Source organism: Solanum dulcamara, chromosome 10 (genome assembly GCF_947179165.1).
Source record: "Solanum dulcamara chromosome 10, daSolDulc1.2, whole genome shotgun sequence".
Taxonomy (NCBI): domain Eukaryota; kingdom Viridiplantae; phylum Streptophyta; class Magnoliopsida; order Solanales; family Solanaceae; genus Solanum; species Solanum dulcamara.
In genome coordinates, this window is record NC_077246.1 from 69612080 (window position 1) to 69627752 (window position 15673).

At 35.9% G+C, this 15673-nt stretch overlaps 3 protein-coding genes across 3 annotated transcripts; 1 reads left to right on the forward strand and 2 right to left on the reverse strand.

Annotated features, from left to right (window-relative positions):
• Positions 1–871: 871 nt before the first annotated feature.
• Positions 872–10967, forward strand: LOC129870072 (mediator of RNA polymerase II transcription subunit 15a-like; the record flags this gene model as incomplete). Its single annotated transcript, XM_055944653.1, has 9 exons — positions 872–1011; positions 1942–2053; positions 2212–2332; positions 2660–2840; positions 4878–4936; positions 7694–7764; positions 8791–8865; positions 9957–10122; positions 10858–10967. Coding segments are annotated over 8 exons (807 nt in total), but the record flags the coding sequence as incomplete, so codon positions are not given.
• Positions 10968–11714: 747 nt separating this feature from the next.
• LOC129869922 (uncharacterized) lies at positions 11715–13090 on the reverse strand. Its single transcript, XM_055944489.1, has 3 exons — positions 12690–13090; positions 11891–12271; positions 11715–11826 (listed from the first exon to the last, which is right to left on the reverse strand). The coding sequence occupies exons 1-3, from the start codon at positions 13088–13090 to the stop codon at positions 11715–11717; spliced, it is 894 nt and encodes a 297-aa protein (XP_055800464.1).
• A 41-nt stretch (positions 13091–13131) lies between these two features.
• On the reverse strand, positions 13132–13437 carry LOC129869923 (uncharacterized). Its single transcript, XM_055944490.1, has one exon. It carries the CDS (start codon positions 13435–13437, stop codon positions 13132–13134), a length of 306 nt encoding a protein of 101 aa, XP_055800465.1.
• Between the last annotated feature and the right edge of the window lie 2236 nt (positions 13438–15673).

Below are 15673 nucleotides of genomic sequence, written 5' to 3' on the forward strand. Positions count from 1 at the left end.
TAAAGGGCCACTAGCTTGAAATACATGACTGATAATGAGCTCAATTGAAATGAACATTTGTACATATAAAACATATATAATACATGCCTATGAAGCTTGTATGAATACTCACTCAACTTCATTAAAGCTTCTTCAAATAACTTGATTTTGAAATTCAACATGTTGCAACGTGAACCATTTAAAGTGAATAATATATCAAAAAACTCAAAACATCGAGAAATAAATCTTCCCGTAAAATGAACAAAAAAAGAAATATCTTTGAGTGGCTAGATAAAAGAATTCATGATCTTGTCGGAATGGGAGCAGCTATTTCATTCGTCCGTTTCTAAGAAAGAGTTTATGCCACTCGTATTGCCCCGGATTGACAAAAGAGGCTTTGATTTGAGATTATTGTGTCAACATGAAAGTTGACAATCGGGGAAGAGGACCTCGTCGTCTTTCTATTTCGATAGACTTCCTAAAGGAGCACCGATTCTCGAGAAAATAATCCGCTTTTCTAAAACTCCTACTTTATTGCGAGTCCGTTTTCAAGCTAACTGAATGCCTATTTACTGCTAGTTCTGTTCCACTTTCAAAATAGAAAGGAAACACATATAGATCATAAGATCAATATATGTAAATACCTGTCTGATACATAATTATACCACACATATACATAATTATATATTATTTGTATAATATGGTAACATGGCCTACTTTTTTTTCCCCCTCCGTTTGAATGTCAAAATAACACTCAAAAGGTCAGTCTACACATATAAATACTCTTGTAATCTATCTCTGATTCTGTAATTCTCTTTGAAAATTTAGTAACATAGTTTTGTTCTTTTTCTTTCGATTGTGAAGAAAGGAATTTGATTAGGTCAGAAATTGAGATGGATGGGAATATTTGACGGCTGCTCAGACTCAGGGAGGTGGTGAAGGTGCCGCCGGAGCTGCTGCCGGAGATAGCGATTCCGGTGATTGGCGGACTCATTTTCTGCCGGAATCTCGTCGAAGGATTGCCATCAAGATGTAAACTTTTTAATTTTTTTTTTTTAAATTCTTTTGCAGTTTGTTCTTATGTTTTTGTTGAAGATTTTGGATTTGAAATTTAGGGTTCGTTTGTGTTTTTATCAGTTTTATGAGAATATCCAGTTAGGTAGAACCTGTTTTATTCAGCTTTCAGTTTTGTCAAAGAGAATTGGGGGATTTCTATTACTGCTACTGGGTTGAGTAACTGAAAGTTTATGCCCATATATTTTTTTTTTGGGATAACCGGACCAGCTTTCGGGCATAGGACACAGAGGTGAAGAAATCACCTTTATGTTTTTTTTTTCTCCAAGGGAATTTGAACCGGAGAACTATTTTCAACCCAATTTATTGACCATTGGGCCATAGGCGAATTGGGGGATTTCTATTACTGCTATTGGATGGAGTAATTGAAAGTTTATGCCCAAGTTTTTTTTTATTTTTATAACCATGGTGTCTAGACCAGCTTTCGGGCATCAAGACTAATTCCATGCCCACCAATAACACGTAACTCTGTCCATCAAAGCTAAGACACAAGTGAAGAAATCACCTTTGTGTTTTTTGTCTCTGCTGGAATTTGAATTTTTGAATGTAAATCTCACAATGATTCTCAACCCACTTCATCGATCATGAGGTTACATCCTTGGGTTCTTTATGAAATATTTCCAATTTAGGTAGTAAATCAAGAAACTAGTTCAAGTGGAAAACCTACTTTTACTCTTTGTGCCTTATATTTTGTTTTAGATTTGTCGAAATGTTGGGTAGCTGCTCGAGCTAATTGGATTATAACTACTGATATTCTTTAGAGAAAACAAGTTTTAGTCTTTCACAGCAGGGCATGATGTCAAATTTATTTTAACATATTTGAGAAGCATTTATCTCGATTGTGTTCTTATCAAGCCTTTAAACTGATCTTTTGACATGGTTGTATAGAATGGAGACCTTAAAGAGGCATGCTCCTGTCCATGTGCAAGACAGAGGACAGAAGGTTATGGAAATTGCAGTGAAGTTTGAGGAAAAGATGTATAATGCTGCTAAAAGTCAGGTATGCAGTCTAAACTCATTTTCTATTTATTTGAATAAGGCAATTTGTTCTTCACTTAAGTTGACGTTGCTATTCCTGCTTGTATAAACTTGGATTCGTTTTTCCACTCATCTAGACATGTCGTATGCATTTTAACTTAAATTTATCTAATATTGCAGGATGATTATCTGAAGAAAATATCCCTAAAGATGCTGAAAATGGAGACTAACTATCAAAATCCTCTGACCAATTCTTTACATCCCAATACTGCAAGTAGTGGTCTCAATGCCCATGGCCAAGGTGAACAATGAAAGTTCATGTTTTGTATTTCACATTTTCACTCGCAATGTGAAATTAAGAAAAATGATCCTCTCATTTTTAATGTTCTTTTCGATTTATTTCTCTTTCCAAATTTCCTATGTGGTTTCTTACATAACAACATGGAGCCTCCTCTTTTTTTTTTGGCAAAATAGACTTAAAAGGGACTTGTTTGTAAAGAGGAAACTAGAAATTAAATCTAGAGCTTGAGTTTTATTAGAAGCGAACTTTCACTTTGAAATCCTCCCCTTTTCCTTGTCATTTTTTCACGTTTTTAAAAAATTCCTTTTTAAAAAATTTGAACCTAAGAGATGACAATGGAAGCTACTTCCTATGAGGCTACTTCTGGACCGGAGGATAGTGACAAAGAAGCAATGGAAGAGGAAGATGGGAACGTGTCAAAGGAGGATGTTGTGGAGGAGGTGGTGGTTAGAAAGGAGCAAACTCTTTTGTTGGGCACAGAGGTAATGTCGGAGTTGGGGAAAATGAGGTAATTTTATATTTGTTATTCTGCCTTCCCATTTATTTTCTTTCTTGGAAGCCTTTTCTCTATTAAAAATGGAAGAGAAGAAATAGCATTATACCATTTAGTTATTTGTTGTTAATGATACAAATTGGATTTTTGCAATTGCTAAGTTGACTAGCTAGCATAAGAACACAAGGCCAGTGATTTACATTTTGTTGTTCGACTCTCCCATTATCAATTTTCTTATTCTTTCTTATGAATTAATCACTAGTCAATAGCTTGAGGATTTATAAGGCCTCATTTGTTTTCATGAAGATTAAGATGTCTGAATCTGAATGTACGTCCAAATGATTAAGAAGTTGTCTTAAGCTCTAGACATTGAATGATTAAATATCGTCTGTTTTTCAACACCTGAATCAGCAAAATTTATTTATCTGTAAAAATAGTAAATATATAATTCAAATAAAAAGTATTAAATATTAAAAATCATAAATTTAATAAAATAAAATTATTATTTGATAAAATAATGAAATATTTATGTTTGCTAGTTATGGTGAGGATGGTTTGTAGTGGTGGTGGGGGTAATAGTTGGTGTTAGTGGTTAGTAATTGGGGTGGTAGAGTTGGTTGTGTTGGTGAAATTAGTTGATGTTAGTAGTTGCCGGTATTGATGGGGTGGTTGAAGAATGTGTAGTGGTTGATAATGTGTTGGTAGTAGTTGATGGCAGTGCTAGTTGTGTTGATAGAGGTGATTGGTAGTAGGGATTAACGACAATGGTGGCGGCGGTGGTGACAATGATGGTGGTGGCAGTGGATTATAATTATAATGATATGGATGGTAAGTGTGGTAGTGATTGACAGTAGTGGTTGGCAACAATGGTAGTTGGTGACAGTAATGGTGGTTGTGATGGCAGAGTTGGTTAGTGGTGGTGGCTGGTGATTGTGAATAGAGCCGGGGTGAGAGTTATCCAAACAAAAATACCCTTAATGATATTAAGACGTTCAATATCTTAATGATTAAGACTTATTCCAATTAAATAAGTACTTAAATCTTATTGTAAACAAATGCATTTAATGACCTAATGTTTGAACCATTCAGACCAACATTAAGTACAAACAAATGAGGCATAAGAGCGACACTCTAGAATCCACATAATCACTTGTACCAAAACTTGATAGGGAGTAATCCAAAATTAAAGAGTGCGTTTTTATCTCAGTGGAGTTGGGGGTGGAGAGTGGTAGGTGTTGTTAACTTTGTGCTTGTGAATTGTGATTGTTCTGCTGGTACAAATCTCTTAAGTTACTAATGATCTCTCGTGTTTTGTTTTAAGATCTCCTATGATTAAAGTTAACAGTCTCTTACAATATATAAACCTCTTAAGTTACTAATAGGTGCTTGTGTGTTTTTCTCTAAGATCTCTTGTGGATTGAGTTCTGGTGCTAAACTTGATGAGCGTTTAGCACAAGTTGAGGAATGATTAGAGAAAATGGAGGCTCATTCGGAAAAGATGGACACATTGTTGGTTGATATTAACAAAAAATTGAACTATCTAGTGAAGATGCATGATGCTAAAATTTCTAAACACTAGACGTCCTACTAAGTACATGAGCTCCTCGTGGACTGGGAATGATTGATGAAAGAGGAAATATAAGAGTAGCTGAGATGATAAGGTAGTCATGCAAGCATCGACGATTGGGAAGAGGTGCAATAGTGCAGTAGTTCCTCCGGTTGCTTTGCCTGATGATTGTGTCGAAAATGACCAAAGGAATTTAGATGATAAAGAACAAAAAATTGCTATCACTAGCACAATCTGTAAAATAAATCTCTCTCTCATGTTTTATTTACATGATCTCTTAGTTTAGTTAGTTATCAAGTTAGAAAGTAACTTCTAGTTTAGTAAATGTCTCTTGTACGTTTTTAAAAAAATATTAAATCATCTTTTTTGTTTTATTCTAAGATCTCTTTTTCCTTCTTAAAAATTCTAAGAGCTCTTTGTGTTTAAGGTTAATATCTCTTGCAATGTATAAATCTCTACCCTTCTTCTAAAGCTATAATTTTTAGCAGGAATCTAGCTCCAACGAAGCTATTGGGAGGCCTTCAGTATTTTTCAATTAAAAGGAGTAAGTCATTATTACATCCATCATATGATTTTTTTTGCATCGTTTTTGATTTTTCTTTTACTGTATCTGTTATGTATTTCACTAAATTTTGATTTTCTTAATAAATGGAATGAGATTCCTTCCATAATCATTATTCGATGAATGTGGTCATGCATTTATTTCTTATAATTTTTTCCCTCTTGCCGATAATTATATTTTTTCCCCTCTTGGTTGAAAAACACCTTTGTTGTTGTGGTTTGGCTTTGGGGTGTGATGATCTTTTAACTGTCTATGGTAAAGACATAGATGCTGCTTATTTACCACACAAATTAGGATTCTCAAAGTTTGAACTCATAAATTGATAGTCTGTTTGGCCAAGCTTATTTTAGTCCAAAAGTGCTAATTTTTAAAAAGTGAGGTGTTTGATCAAGCTTCTGAGAGAAAATAAGTGTTTCTGGGGAATAGCAAAAACCGTTTTTCAGAAGGCCAAAAAAGTAGTTTTTCTCTAAAAGCACTTTTTTGAAAACCACTTTTGAGAAAAATTCACTTAAAAAACCCTAAAGTACTAATACTATATTTTCCTTTTTCAGAGGAGATCGCAAGGTCGAGCTCTTATCAAACAGTGATAGAGACGAAAAGAGATGCATTTTCAGCTGCTTTGAAGTTATAAATTTATATACCTTGGCTTCTTGATTCTTTTGTCCTTAGAAGATTTACTATGCATTTGTTTATATATTATGAACGAAATTGCCTTGATGTTGCTTGATATATGTTTGGTCAACTGAATCAAATGTTGATTGCCATGTTCCCTAGTGAAAGTAAAACATTTTTGTTGTTTTAACTTCATAAAAGATGATATCAACAACTATTCTCAGAAAAATACTTAAAATACTTCAACATCAAATGATTTTTTACTGCATATGTTCGTTGTCAAGTTTAACATATGATTTGGACATGTGAAGGCGAGATGCGTACACCCTAGTGAGGAGGTGTGAGATGTTGGATACCATGTTGCTTGGACTCTTCATAGATGTACATGGGTGCTGTCGAACTAGTTTTGAAAAATCCGACACGGGTGCGACATCAAAAGTGAAGAGTACGTGCAGTTTAGGTTGGATATAGTGGTTATAAGAAGAGGTAGAGGTAAGCTAAAGAAGTATGGGGAAGATTGTCATGCCGAGAGGGTACCCTAGGTGTGGCCGGCATTCAAAGACCATTTTTGGTCTCCAAGAGAACCACTTGGTCTCATCACTCATTCAACCATCAGCGGAAGACTTAAATAAAAGCAAGAGAAAAGATACTCATGTGGGCTCTTAATATCAACATCAAAAGAGAGTAGTTTTTCAAATAAAATAGTCTTATATAATAAAATAGTTTTAGAAATAACTCAAGGAAACATCTCCAATGTACTCCATCTATGTCTAAGAAGCCTCTAATCACTATCTAGGCGGTGCTAATGACATGTCCATGGCTATCTTAAAAGAAGTAAAAGTACTCAACGTCAAGAAGTAAAGAGATAAAGGGATTCCTCCGAATGTAAGGAGGTCTCACCACAATCAGGAGGGGAATGATCTTCAATGGAGCGCATGTTGATGATCTCTAGCACCTGTATCTGCATCATTTCCATGATGCAGCCAAATGACGTCAATACATTAAATGTACGAGTATGTAAAATAGCTGAAAAGGAACACAATCAACAATACTCAACCTCCTGCAACTCAACTCAAGGGGCTCACTCTGAAATGACTCAACTCAATAAAGCATGAAATAGAATAACATAGTGCTTTAGAGTTATAATTAGTATCCTTGAACACAATATATGTGGTTGGCCTTGAAGACCACCGAGTCTGCCAAACACACGTTCGTCCCAACCCAAATGGGTTTGAAAAGCAAGCACGTAAAGCTTAAAGTCTCATGTACCTCAAATTCACAACTCAAGCACTCTTTCCAATAGATCATAACATAGTCTCGAGTCTTCGAATCACCTCAAAGTACACAAAATGGGTTTAGAATGGTCAAAAACCCTTTGCCAAATGTTTTCTTAATTTTTAACACAAGTCAAACTTGCGGTCAAAGATTAACCCAAAAACTCAACTCGGATTAATGGGTTAGAATTCAGAACCAATAATATCTTCTAGTTACCCATACCTCGTAGAGTCCAAGTTTATAATCGAATTTCAACCCCAAATTGTTGGGTTATTACAGTTACTACATTGTGAGTAAATTTTAGATTTACTACTTTGAGAGTAAATTTCAAAATATTTCTTCTTAATTATTCTACCTCTTCTGAAATTGTGTGGTGATAACTTCACAACCTACAATCTTTTATTAGTATGACAATAATCATCATCATCGTGTAAACATCAACATGCATAAAAGATAATCAAGCTATGCATGAACCAAAGTATTCATATTTTAAGTAATTCATTGCACACATGACACATCCATGGATTTCATATAATGAAATCAAGTTCTTCGATTCATAATATTTATCCAAGATGGCAGAGTCTTGTGCTGATAATGTGTGATAAAAATAATATAACAAAAGGAAGAAAATTGTAGAGAAAGGTTGAGAGAAGGGAGAAAGCTTCTTATTTCTCTTGATGAATAAAATACAATGAACGAGAACCCTTTATTTACAGGGGAAAACTAACTTGATCCCAAAGAAACTAACTGTAACTTCTCTACCACTGTCCCAAAATTTGCCTGAAATTTGAATGATGTAAGCAATCAACTTCTTTAACACTTATGCTATCCTCAATGTTGTTTTATTTGTAGCACCTTTAGATTCTTCAACTCAGATGGGAAATGCAAATGGAGCTGATCGGCAGGAAGAGCTTTACCAAAAGGTATAGTTTGCAATGGTATTTTTATTTGCTCAAGATTTTGAAAACTGAGGATATCAAAGACGACTCGCTGGAAATTGAAATTTTTTGCATTGAGTAGTGATGTGGAATTTGATAAACTGACTGGTTATATTTGCTGTGATTAATGGAGTAGTAAAAGGATATTTACCAAAATAGTTGTTCAGCTACATTCCTGGTCATACCCCTCTGTGGTACTTTTATTTTTTTGATAAAGACCCCTCTGTGGTACTTTATGTATTCCAGTTTGTATAGGAAATAGAAAATTGAGCATGTTAACAGGTGACTTGTTCGAGACTGATACATTCTCAATTGAGAAGTACAACTACAATACTACTACGCCTCAATCCCAAGCATGTTAGGATTCTTACTATTCATGTCAGTCTGTTTAAGGCTGTCTTTTTCCAATATTATAAAAAAATTAGTTTCACAAGCGCGGGCATAATTGAGTAGTGAAGTATTTTTGATAAATTAATAAGGTAAAAGACATAAGTATCCCCTGAACTATGACCGAAATTTCAGAGACACACCTTTCTTTTTCGGAGGTCCTACTACCCCTTTGAACTATTTGAAAGTGTAATAAAGACGACCATTCGGTGTTGAGGTGGCATAGAGAGTGTGCTCACTCTCTTGAAAGCATGCGAGAGGCGAAAAATAAGTTTAAAAGTTAATCACTATAGACACATGAATTTTGGTTTTTGGAATATTTTTGTTATCTGTCCGAAACGAACTTATTTTAAAATTGATTAGTTAAACACAAACTGCTTCTCACCAAAAGTACTTTTTTGAAAAGCACTTCCCAAAACAAACATATTTTAGAAGCTTGACCAAACAAGCTAGTAGTCTTCCTCTTCTACTAAACTTTTAACCTTTTTATCTGGAAGGTTCTTTCATGAAGATTCTCTAGTTTGTTCTCTACTGCATCGTACAAGTGATCTAATTATCACATATCCTCATGGAATGCAAGTCTTGACATTTGTGAAATTGACTTAATGAAAATTTTTAATGCAGATCAAGTCTATGAAGGAAATGTATTTATCGGAGCTCAATGATATATACCAGAAAATTTCTTCTAAAGTGCAGCAGGTTTGTTTTTTTAGCTAAATTTGCAGATGCCAAGCGAACCTTAGTCCTTGATATAATTACTGTTAATAGATTTTAAGTCTTAACTCATCTCTTTTACTACCTTCAATCATCATAATGGTCACACCTATTGATGCTTTCGGACGTCTTCTTAGGACATATCTATACCTTCTTAGGTGAGAGAGCCATCTTAGACGACGTGTCATTTTAACCTTCATGCGACACTGTTATATAGACATGATTTTGATGTTTATCACTTTTCCTCTATGAGGTATCAAGGCCTCTCTAATTCTTTGGGCTCGGATTTTAAGTATCTGAGTTGTAAAAAGCACTTATGTCAACATTTTGTTGAAACATAGAATGCTGCTTAGTTTTTTTTTTTTTTTAAATGGTTGAAGGTAACATGTGTGTTCATTTTTACTATGTTATTCGTCTTTATATGCCTTTTCTCAAGTTTTCCTCCCTTTTTCTTGGTCGTGAGGGGTACTAAGGGGTCGTTTGGTAACTGGTTAGAGTTATACACATATAAGTAATGTAGGGATTAGTTATGAGTGAATCTATGTGTTTTTTTTTTAAATGGTTGAAGGTAACATGTGTGTTCATTTTTACTATGTTATTCGTCTTTATATGCCTTTTCTCAAGTTTTCCTCCCTTTTTCTTGGTCGTGAGGGGTACTAAGGGGTCGTTTGGTAACTGGTTAGAGTTATACACATATAAGTAATGTAGGGATTAGTTATACATAGATTAGTTATTCATGTAATAGTTATACACGTATTAGTTATTCCACTTTCTAGTACATCGTACATATATTCCCTCATAAATTATACATGTATTAGTTAGGCAGATTTTTAAATTATCAATCAAATGTCATATTGATTTTATACATGAATAACTTATTTCCTATCTACCTACCAAATGTCGTATAAGTTATAAGGAAATTATATGAATAACTTGTTTCTTATGCTGCTACCAAACGACCCCTTATGGCCTAACCCATTCTACACATATAAAACTCTTGTAATCTATCTCTGATTCTGTAATTCTCTTTCAAAATTTAGTAACATAGTTTTGTTCTTTTTCTTTCAATTCGGAAGAAAGGAATTTGCTTAGGTCAGAAATTGAGATGGATGGGAATAATTTGACGGCTGCTCAGGCTCAGGGAGGCGGTGAAGGTGCCGGAGCTGCTGCTGGAGATATGGATTCCGGTGATTGGCGGACTGGACTTGTGCTCTATACTCGTCAAAGGATTGTCAACAGAATGTAAACTTCTAAAAAAAATTGCTGCTTGTTCTTGTGTTTTTGTTAAAGATTTTGGATTTGGAATTTAGGGTTCTTTTGTGTTCAGTTTGTTAAAGATTTTGGATTTGGAATTTAGGGTTCTTTTGTGTTTTATCTGTTTTATGAGATAGCTTGTTAGGTCGAAGCTGTTTTTTCATCTTTCAATTTTTCCATAACACACTTCTCCAAATAAATTGGGGGATTTCTATTACTGTTACTCGGTCAATTGAAAGTTTATGGCGATTTTTTTTAATAACTGTGGTGTATAGGCCGGCTTTCGTGCATTTAGACTAATTTCATGGGATGCCTAACTCTGTCCACCAAGGTTAGGACACATTCACCTTTGTTTTTTTTTGTCTCTGCTGGAATTTGAACCGGACAATGGTTCTCAACCCACTTTATTGACCACTAGATCACATCCTTGGGTACTTTATGCCCTAAATATTACCAATTTAGGTAATCATCAAGAAACTAGTTCAAGTGGAAAACCTACTCTTTCTCTCCATGCGTTATATTTTGTTTTAGATTTGTCGAAATGGCAAGTAGCTGCTCGAGCTAATTGGATTATAACTACTGATATTCTTTAGAGAAAACAGGTTTTAGTCTTTCACAGTAGGGTGTGATGTCAAATTGTTTTTAATATAGTTGAGAAGCATTTATCTAGATTGTGTTCTTATCAAGCCTTTAAGCTGATCTTTGGTTGATATGGTTTTATAGAATGGAGGATATTAAGAGGCATTTTCCTGTCGTTGGGCAAGACAGAGTACAAGGTGATATCAGGGAAATTGCAGTGAGTTTTGAGGAGAAGATGTATAATGTTGCTACAAGTTGGGTATGCAGTCTAAACTCTCTTCTATTTATTTGAATGATGCAATTTGTTCTCCACTTCATTTGACGTTTCTATTCATGCTTGTGTAAACTTGCCTCCGTTTTTCCAGTCATCTAGACATGTTGTATGCATTCTAACTTAAATTTATCTAATATTGCAGAATGATTATGTGAGTAAAATATGCTTTAAGATGCTGACAATGACCAAGGCTTTACATCCCAATACTGCAAGTAGTGGTCAGAATGCCCATGGTCCAGGTGAACAATGAAAGTTCATGTTTTGTATTTCTCATTTTCACTTGCAACTTCAAATTATGAAATATGATCCTCTCATAATGTTCTTTTTTCAAATTTCCTATGTGGTGTCGCGCATAGCAACAGGGAAGCCTATTTTTTTTTTTTTTTGCAAAAGTAGACTTAAAAGGGATTTGTTTGTAAATTAAATCTTGAGCTTAGGGGGTGTTTGGATTGGCTTTTTTTAAGTGTCTCATAAGCTCAAACCTATAAGCCATAAGTTTTTTTTGATAATGGTAACTGTATATTCACACCAAAAAACCCATCAGGTGAAAACTGATGGGGTGTGATTTACAATCCCAGGGGGTATCATCAAGACCAAAATCTAGACGTGAGACTTTACAATTGTCCTATGAAATCAACTAAACTATGTATCTCCCCCACTATATCTTGTTTACACCAAAAATACAAAAGACTAAGGCTCTTCATCTTGATATGCTGGAAGCTGCTGGCTATTCCATCATGACCTCTTTCATTTCTTTCTCTCCATAATGTCCACCAAATACATGCTGGAATGCTCCTCCACTAGTCTTCTTGTGACCCTCCTCTCCCCACTCCTTCCCACTGTTTCAGCAAGTCAAAGGAAGTTCTGGGCATTATCCAATTTATGCCTAGTATACAGAAGAACATGTTCCACAGATCTACAGCTGTTCTGCAGTGCAAGAACAAGTGACGACTGTAATTCAGTGTCCAGTAGCATGATTTCACAGTAAAGCAGCCCTTGTTGTGCAACTTCCAAACTGGCAAATCAGGACCTGCATGTACTCCTGGGAAACCATTTAGGACCTGCAGCAGTTCAGCCACTCTGTTTATCTCCCAGTCTTTAAAAGCCCTCCTAAAAATCAAGTTCCACCCTTGAGGACTCCATACTTGTGCCACTTTGTCCATCTGTTGCAAGCTCAACATGCACATATCTGGGAAGGTAGTCTTCAGATTTTCTTCCCCAATCCACACTTCGTTCCAGAAACTAGTCTTTTCCCCATTACCAATTGTGTACTTCAGATTATTACTGAAAGAGAGTCACAATCTTCTAATTGTTTTCCACACAGAACACCCAAATGTACCAGTGACCTCCTCAGTAGTCCAGCTATTCAGGAGCCCATATTTTTGTGAAATGAATCTCCTCCAAAGAGCCATATCTTCACAACAAAATCTCCACAACCATTTCTTCAGTAAACTTTCATTATGTGCACCTAGCTTTTCTATGCCTAGACCACCCTGCTCTTTGTTAAGGATCACCATATCCCATTTGACTAGGTTGTACCCCTTCTTCTCTTTGTTGCCCTGCCATAGGAATACTCTTCTCGCCTTGTTAAGTTTTTTCTCTATGCTGCTTGGGAGAGGGAATAGACTCATCATATAGGTAGGTTGACCATCCATGACTGATTTTATAAGTGTTAGTCTGCCACCCAAAGACAAATATTGACTTTTCCATCTTGCTAGTTTTCTCACTTCTCTCCAGAATCACATTCCACACTTCCAATTCCTTATTCTTTGCTCCGAGAGGTATACCTAGGTATTTAGTAGGTAGGGAAGCCACTTGACACCCTAGGTTCTCTTCTAGGATCTGCATATTAGGCACTTTGTTGACTGGGTAGAGGCAGCTTTTCTGCCAGTTAACATGGAGCCCTGAAATGCCTTCAAAAATGGTCAGGATAGCTCTCAGATGCCTTATCTGTGTAACTTCGGCTTCACAAAAGACTAGGGAGTCATCTGCATAAAGCAGATGGGATATCTCCATAGCATTGCCCATATTTCTGTTAGCACAGAAGCCTCTAATCCATCTGTTCTCCCTTGCTAGCCTAATCATGAAATTCAGGCCTTCCATTGCTAAGATAAACAAAAAAGGTGACATGGGGTCACCTTGTCTCAAGCCTCTCTGTGATTGGAAAAAGCCTTCCGGACTGCCATTGTTATGAGTGAAAATTTCACAGTGGAAATACAAAATCCGATCCAGTTAACCCATTTGTTGCCAAACCCCATATCTCTCAATATTTTGAGAAGGAAAGCCCAATTTACGTGGTCGTAATCCTTCTCAATGTCAAGCTTGCATAACACTCCTTGTAACATCTGCTTCACCCTCGAGTCTACCAACTCATTTGCTAGAAGGGTTGCATCCATAATCTGTCTACCTTTCAGGAAAGCCATCTGGTGTTCATCAACTAGAGTCCCCATAACTGTCTTCATTCTCTCAGTAATGAGCTTGGCTATAATTTTGTAGACTCCACCAATTAGACTTATTGGTCTGAAGTCTTTCAACTCTTTTGCTCCCTGCTTCTTAGGAATAAGTGCTATAAACGCAGCATTGAAGGAGTTCTCAAAATAGTATTGTCTTCATCAGGTCATCTTTCAAGCTCTCCCAGCATTCCTTGAAGAAACGCATTATAAAGCCATCTGGACCCGGAGCTTTGTCACCATCACACTGTTTGATAGTACCCAATACCTCAGCTTCAATGAATGGCCTTTGCAGCCGCTCTTGATCTTCCTGGGAGATTCTAGGACAATTAGCAATCTCAAAAGCTGGCCTCCAGCTTTTTGATTCAGAGTATAGACTCTTGTAGAACTCAATCATGCTCACTTTGATTTGGTATGGGTCTTTGATTTCCTTCCCTCTTATTACTAGTTTGTCAATAGCATTATATCTCTTGTGTGCCGTTGCCATCCTTTGGAAAAAATTTGTGTTGTCATCACCCTGTTTTAGCCATAGAACTCTAGATTTTTGTCTCCATCTGGCTCCCTCATTTTTTGCCAGGTTTTCGAGCTCAACCAAGACAGTTGCTCTAACCATCATTTTGTCTTCATTTAGAGCCCTAGTGTCCTGAGCCAAATCAATATCAACCAACTCAGCTAAAAGGTTTCTCTTCTTAGTGTCCAGTTCGCCACAGGCTAATTTGCTCCATTCTCTGATTTTTTCATTCAGCAACCTTAACTTCTGGCTCAAAACGTAGTCAGGGCATCCTATCACCTCAAATTCATTCCACCATTTATGCACTAGTTCTCGGAAACCATCTATCCTGAGCCACCAATTTTCGAACTTGCAGTAGGGTCTCTGTTTCTCCCAGTCACCACATTGCAACAAAATAGGACAGTGGTCTGAAGTCACTCTAGGCATAACCATTTGCTTAATGTTTTTGAAGAACTCCTCCCATTCTACAGAGTAGAGGAATCTATCTAATCTAGCAGCACTGTGGTGATTTGGCCCTCTAAACCAGGTGAAATTTCCCCCACACAGATAAGGATGGATCATGCAATTCCATCTCATGTATCCACTTGGAGAAATCAGCCATAACATTAGTGATTCTGCTACAACCTCTCCTTTCTGCCATGGTTCTGACCGTGTTAAAGTCCCCACATGTCACCATTTTTGACTTTTGGCTTTTTTTGTACTTTTTCAGCCTAATAAAAAGTGCTTAAAAACACTTTTTGTGTTTCCCAAACACTTCCAAAACTAAAAAAGAGCTTAAAAGCCAAATACTTAAAATAAGCCAATCTAAACACCCACTAAGAGTTTTGTTGGCAGCAAATTTTCCCTTTGAAATCCTCCCTTTTTCCTTGTCATTTTACTCTTTTCTTAAATTCCTTTTTAAAATTGAAATTTGAACCTAAGAGATGACAATGGAAGCTACTTCCTATGAAACTACTTCTGGGCCGGAGAATAGTGATGAGGAAGCAACAAAAGAGGACTATGGGGACGTGTCAAAGGAGGATTTTGTAGAGGAGATGGTTGTTAGAAAGGAGCAAAACTATGTTGTTGGAGTTGGACACAAAGAGAATGTCAGAGTTGGGGAAAATGAGGTAATGCCTTTTATATTTGTTGTTCTGCCTTCCCATTTATTTTCCTTCTTGGAACCTTTTTCTCTATAAAAAATGGAAGAGAAGAAATAACATTATACCATTGATTTATTTGTTGTTAATGATACAAATTGAATTTTTTCAATTGCTAAGTTGACTAGCTAGCATAAGAACAGAAGGCCACTGATTATTTTGTTGTTAGACTTTCCCATTATCAATTTTCTTATTCTTTCTTATGAATTAATCACTAGTCAATGGCTTGAGGATTTATAAGGACTCATTTGTTTTCATCAAGATTAAGACGTCTGAATGTGAATGCACATTTGAATGATCAAGATATTGTCTTTAGCTCCGAACATTGAATGGTTAAATATGGTGAGGCAAAAGTTATACAAAATTAAATATGCATGAGCGAGATTAATAGCATTTCTAGATTTATCATTTAATATAATTGCAAAGATTTCATTTGACAACATAAGGACTTTTGATAGGTTGGGTTCTAGTTTGGATGGATTGTGTCTGTAACTAAACTTGATGAGTGTTTACAGCATGTTGAGGAGAAAAGGCTCAAAATAGTTTATTATCTTTGTACTAGGCTCAAAATGATCCGATTTCTTTC

Excerpts from the sequence above, each read along its gene's own strand:
- LOC129869922 (XM_055944489.1), bottom strand. The coding sequence starts at position 13,090 with ATGGAAGGCCTGAATTTCATGATTAGGCTAGCAAGGGAGAACAGATGG. Across the intron at positions 12,272-12,689 it reads AAAACTAGCAAGATGGAAAA|TAATAATCTGAAGTACACAA; the intron begins GTCAATATTTGT and ends ACTCTCTTTCAG. Across the intron at positions 11,827-11,890 it reads GCTGTAGATCTGTGGAACAT|TGGGAAGGAGTGGGGAGAGG; the intron begins GTTCTTCTGTAT and ends TTGCTGAAACAG.
- LOC129869923 (XM_055944490.1), bottom strand. The coding sequence starts at position 13,437 with ATGGGGACTCTAGTTGATGAACACCAGATGGCTTTCCTGAAAGGTAGA.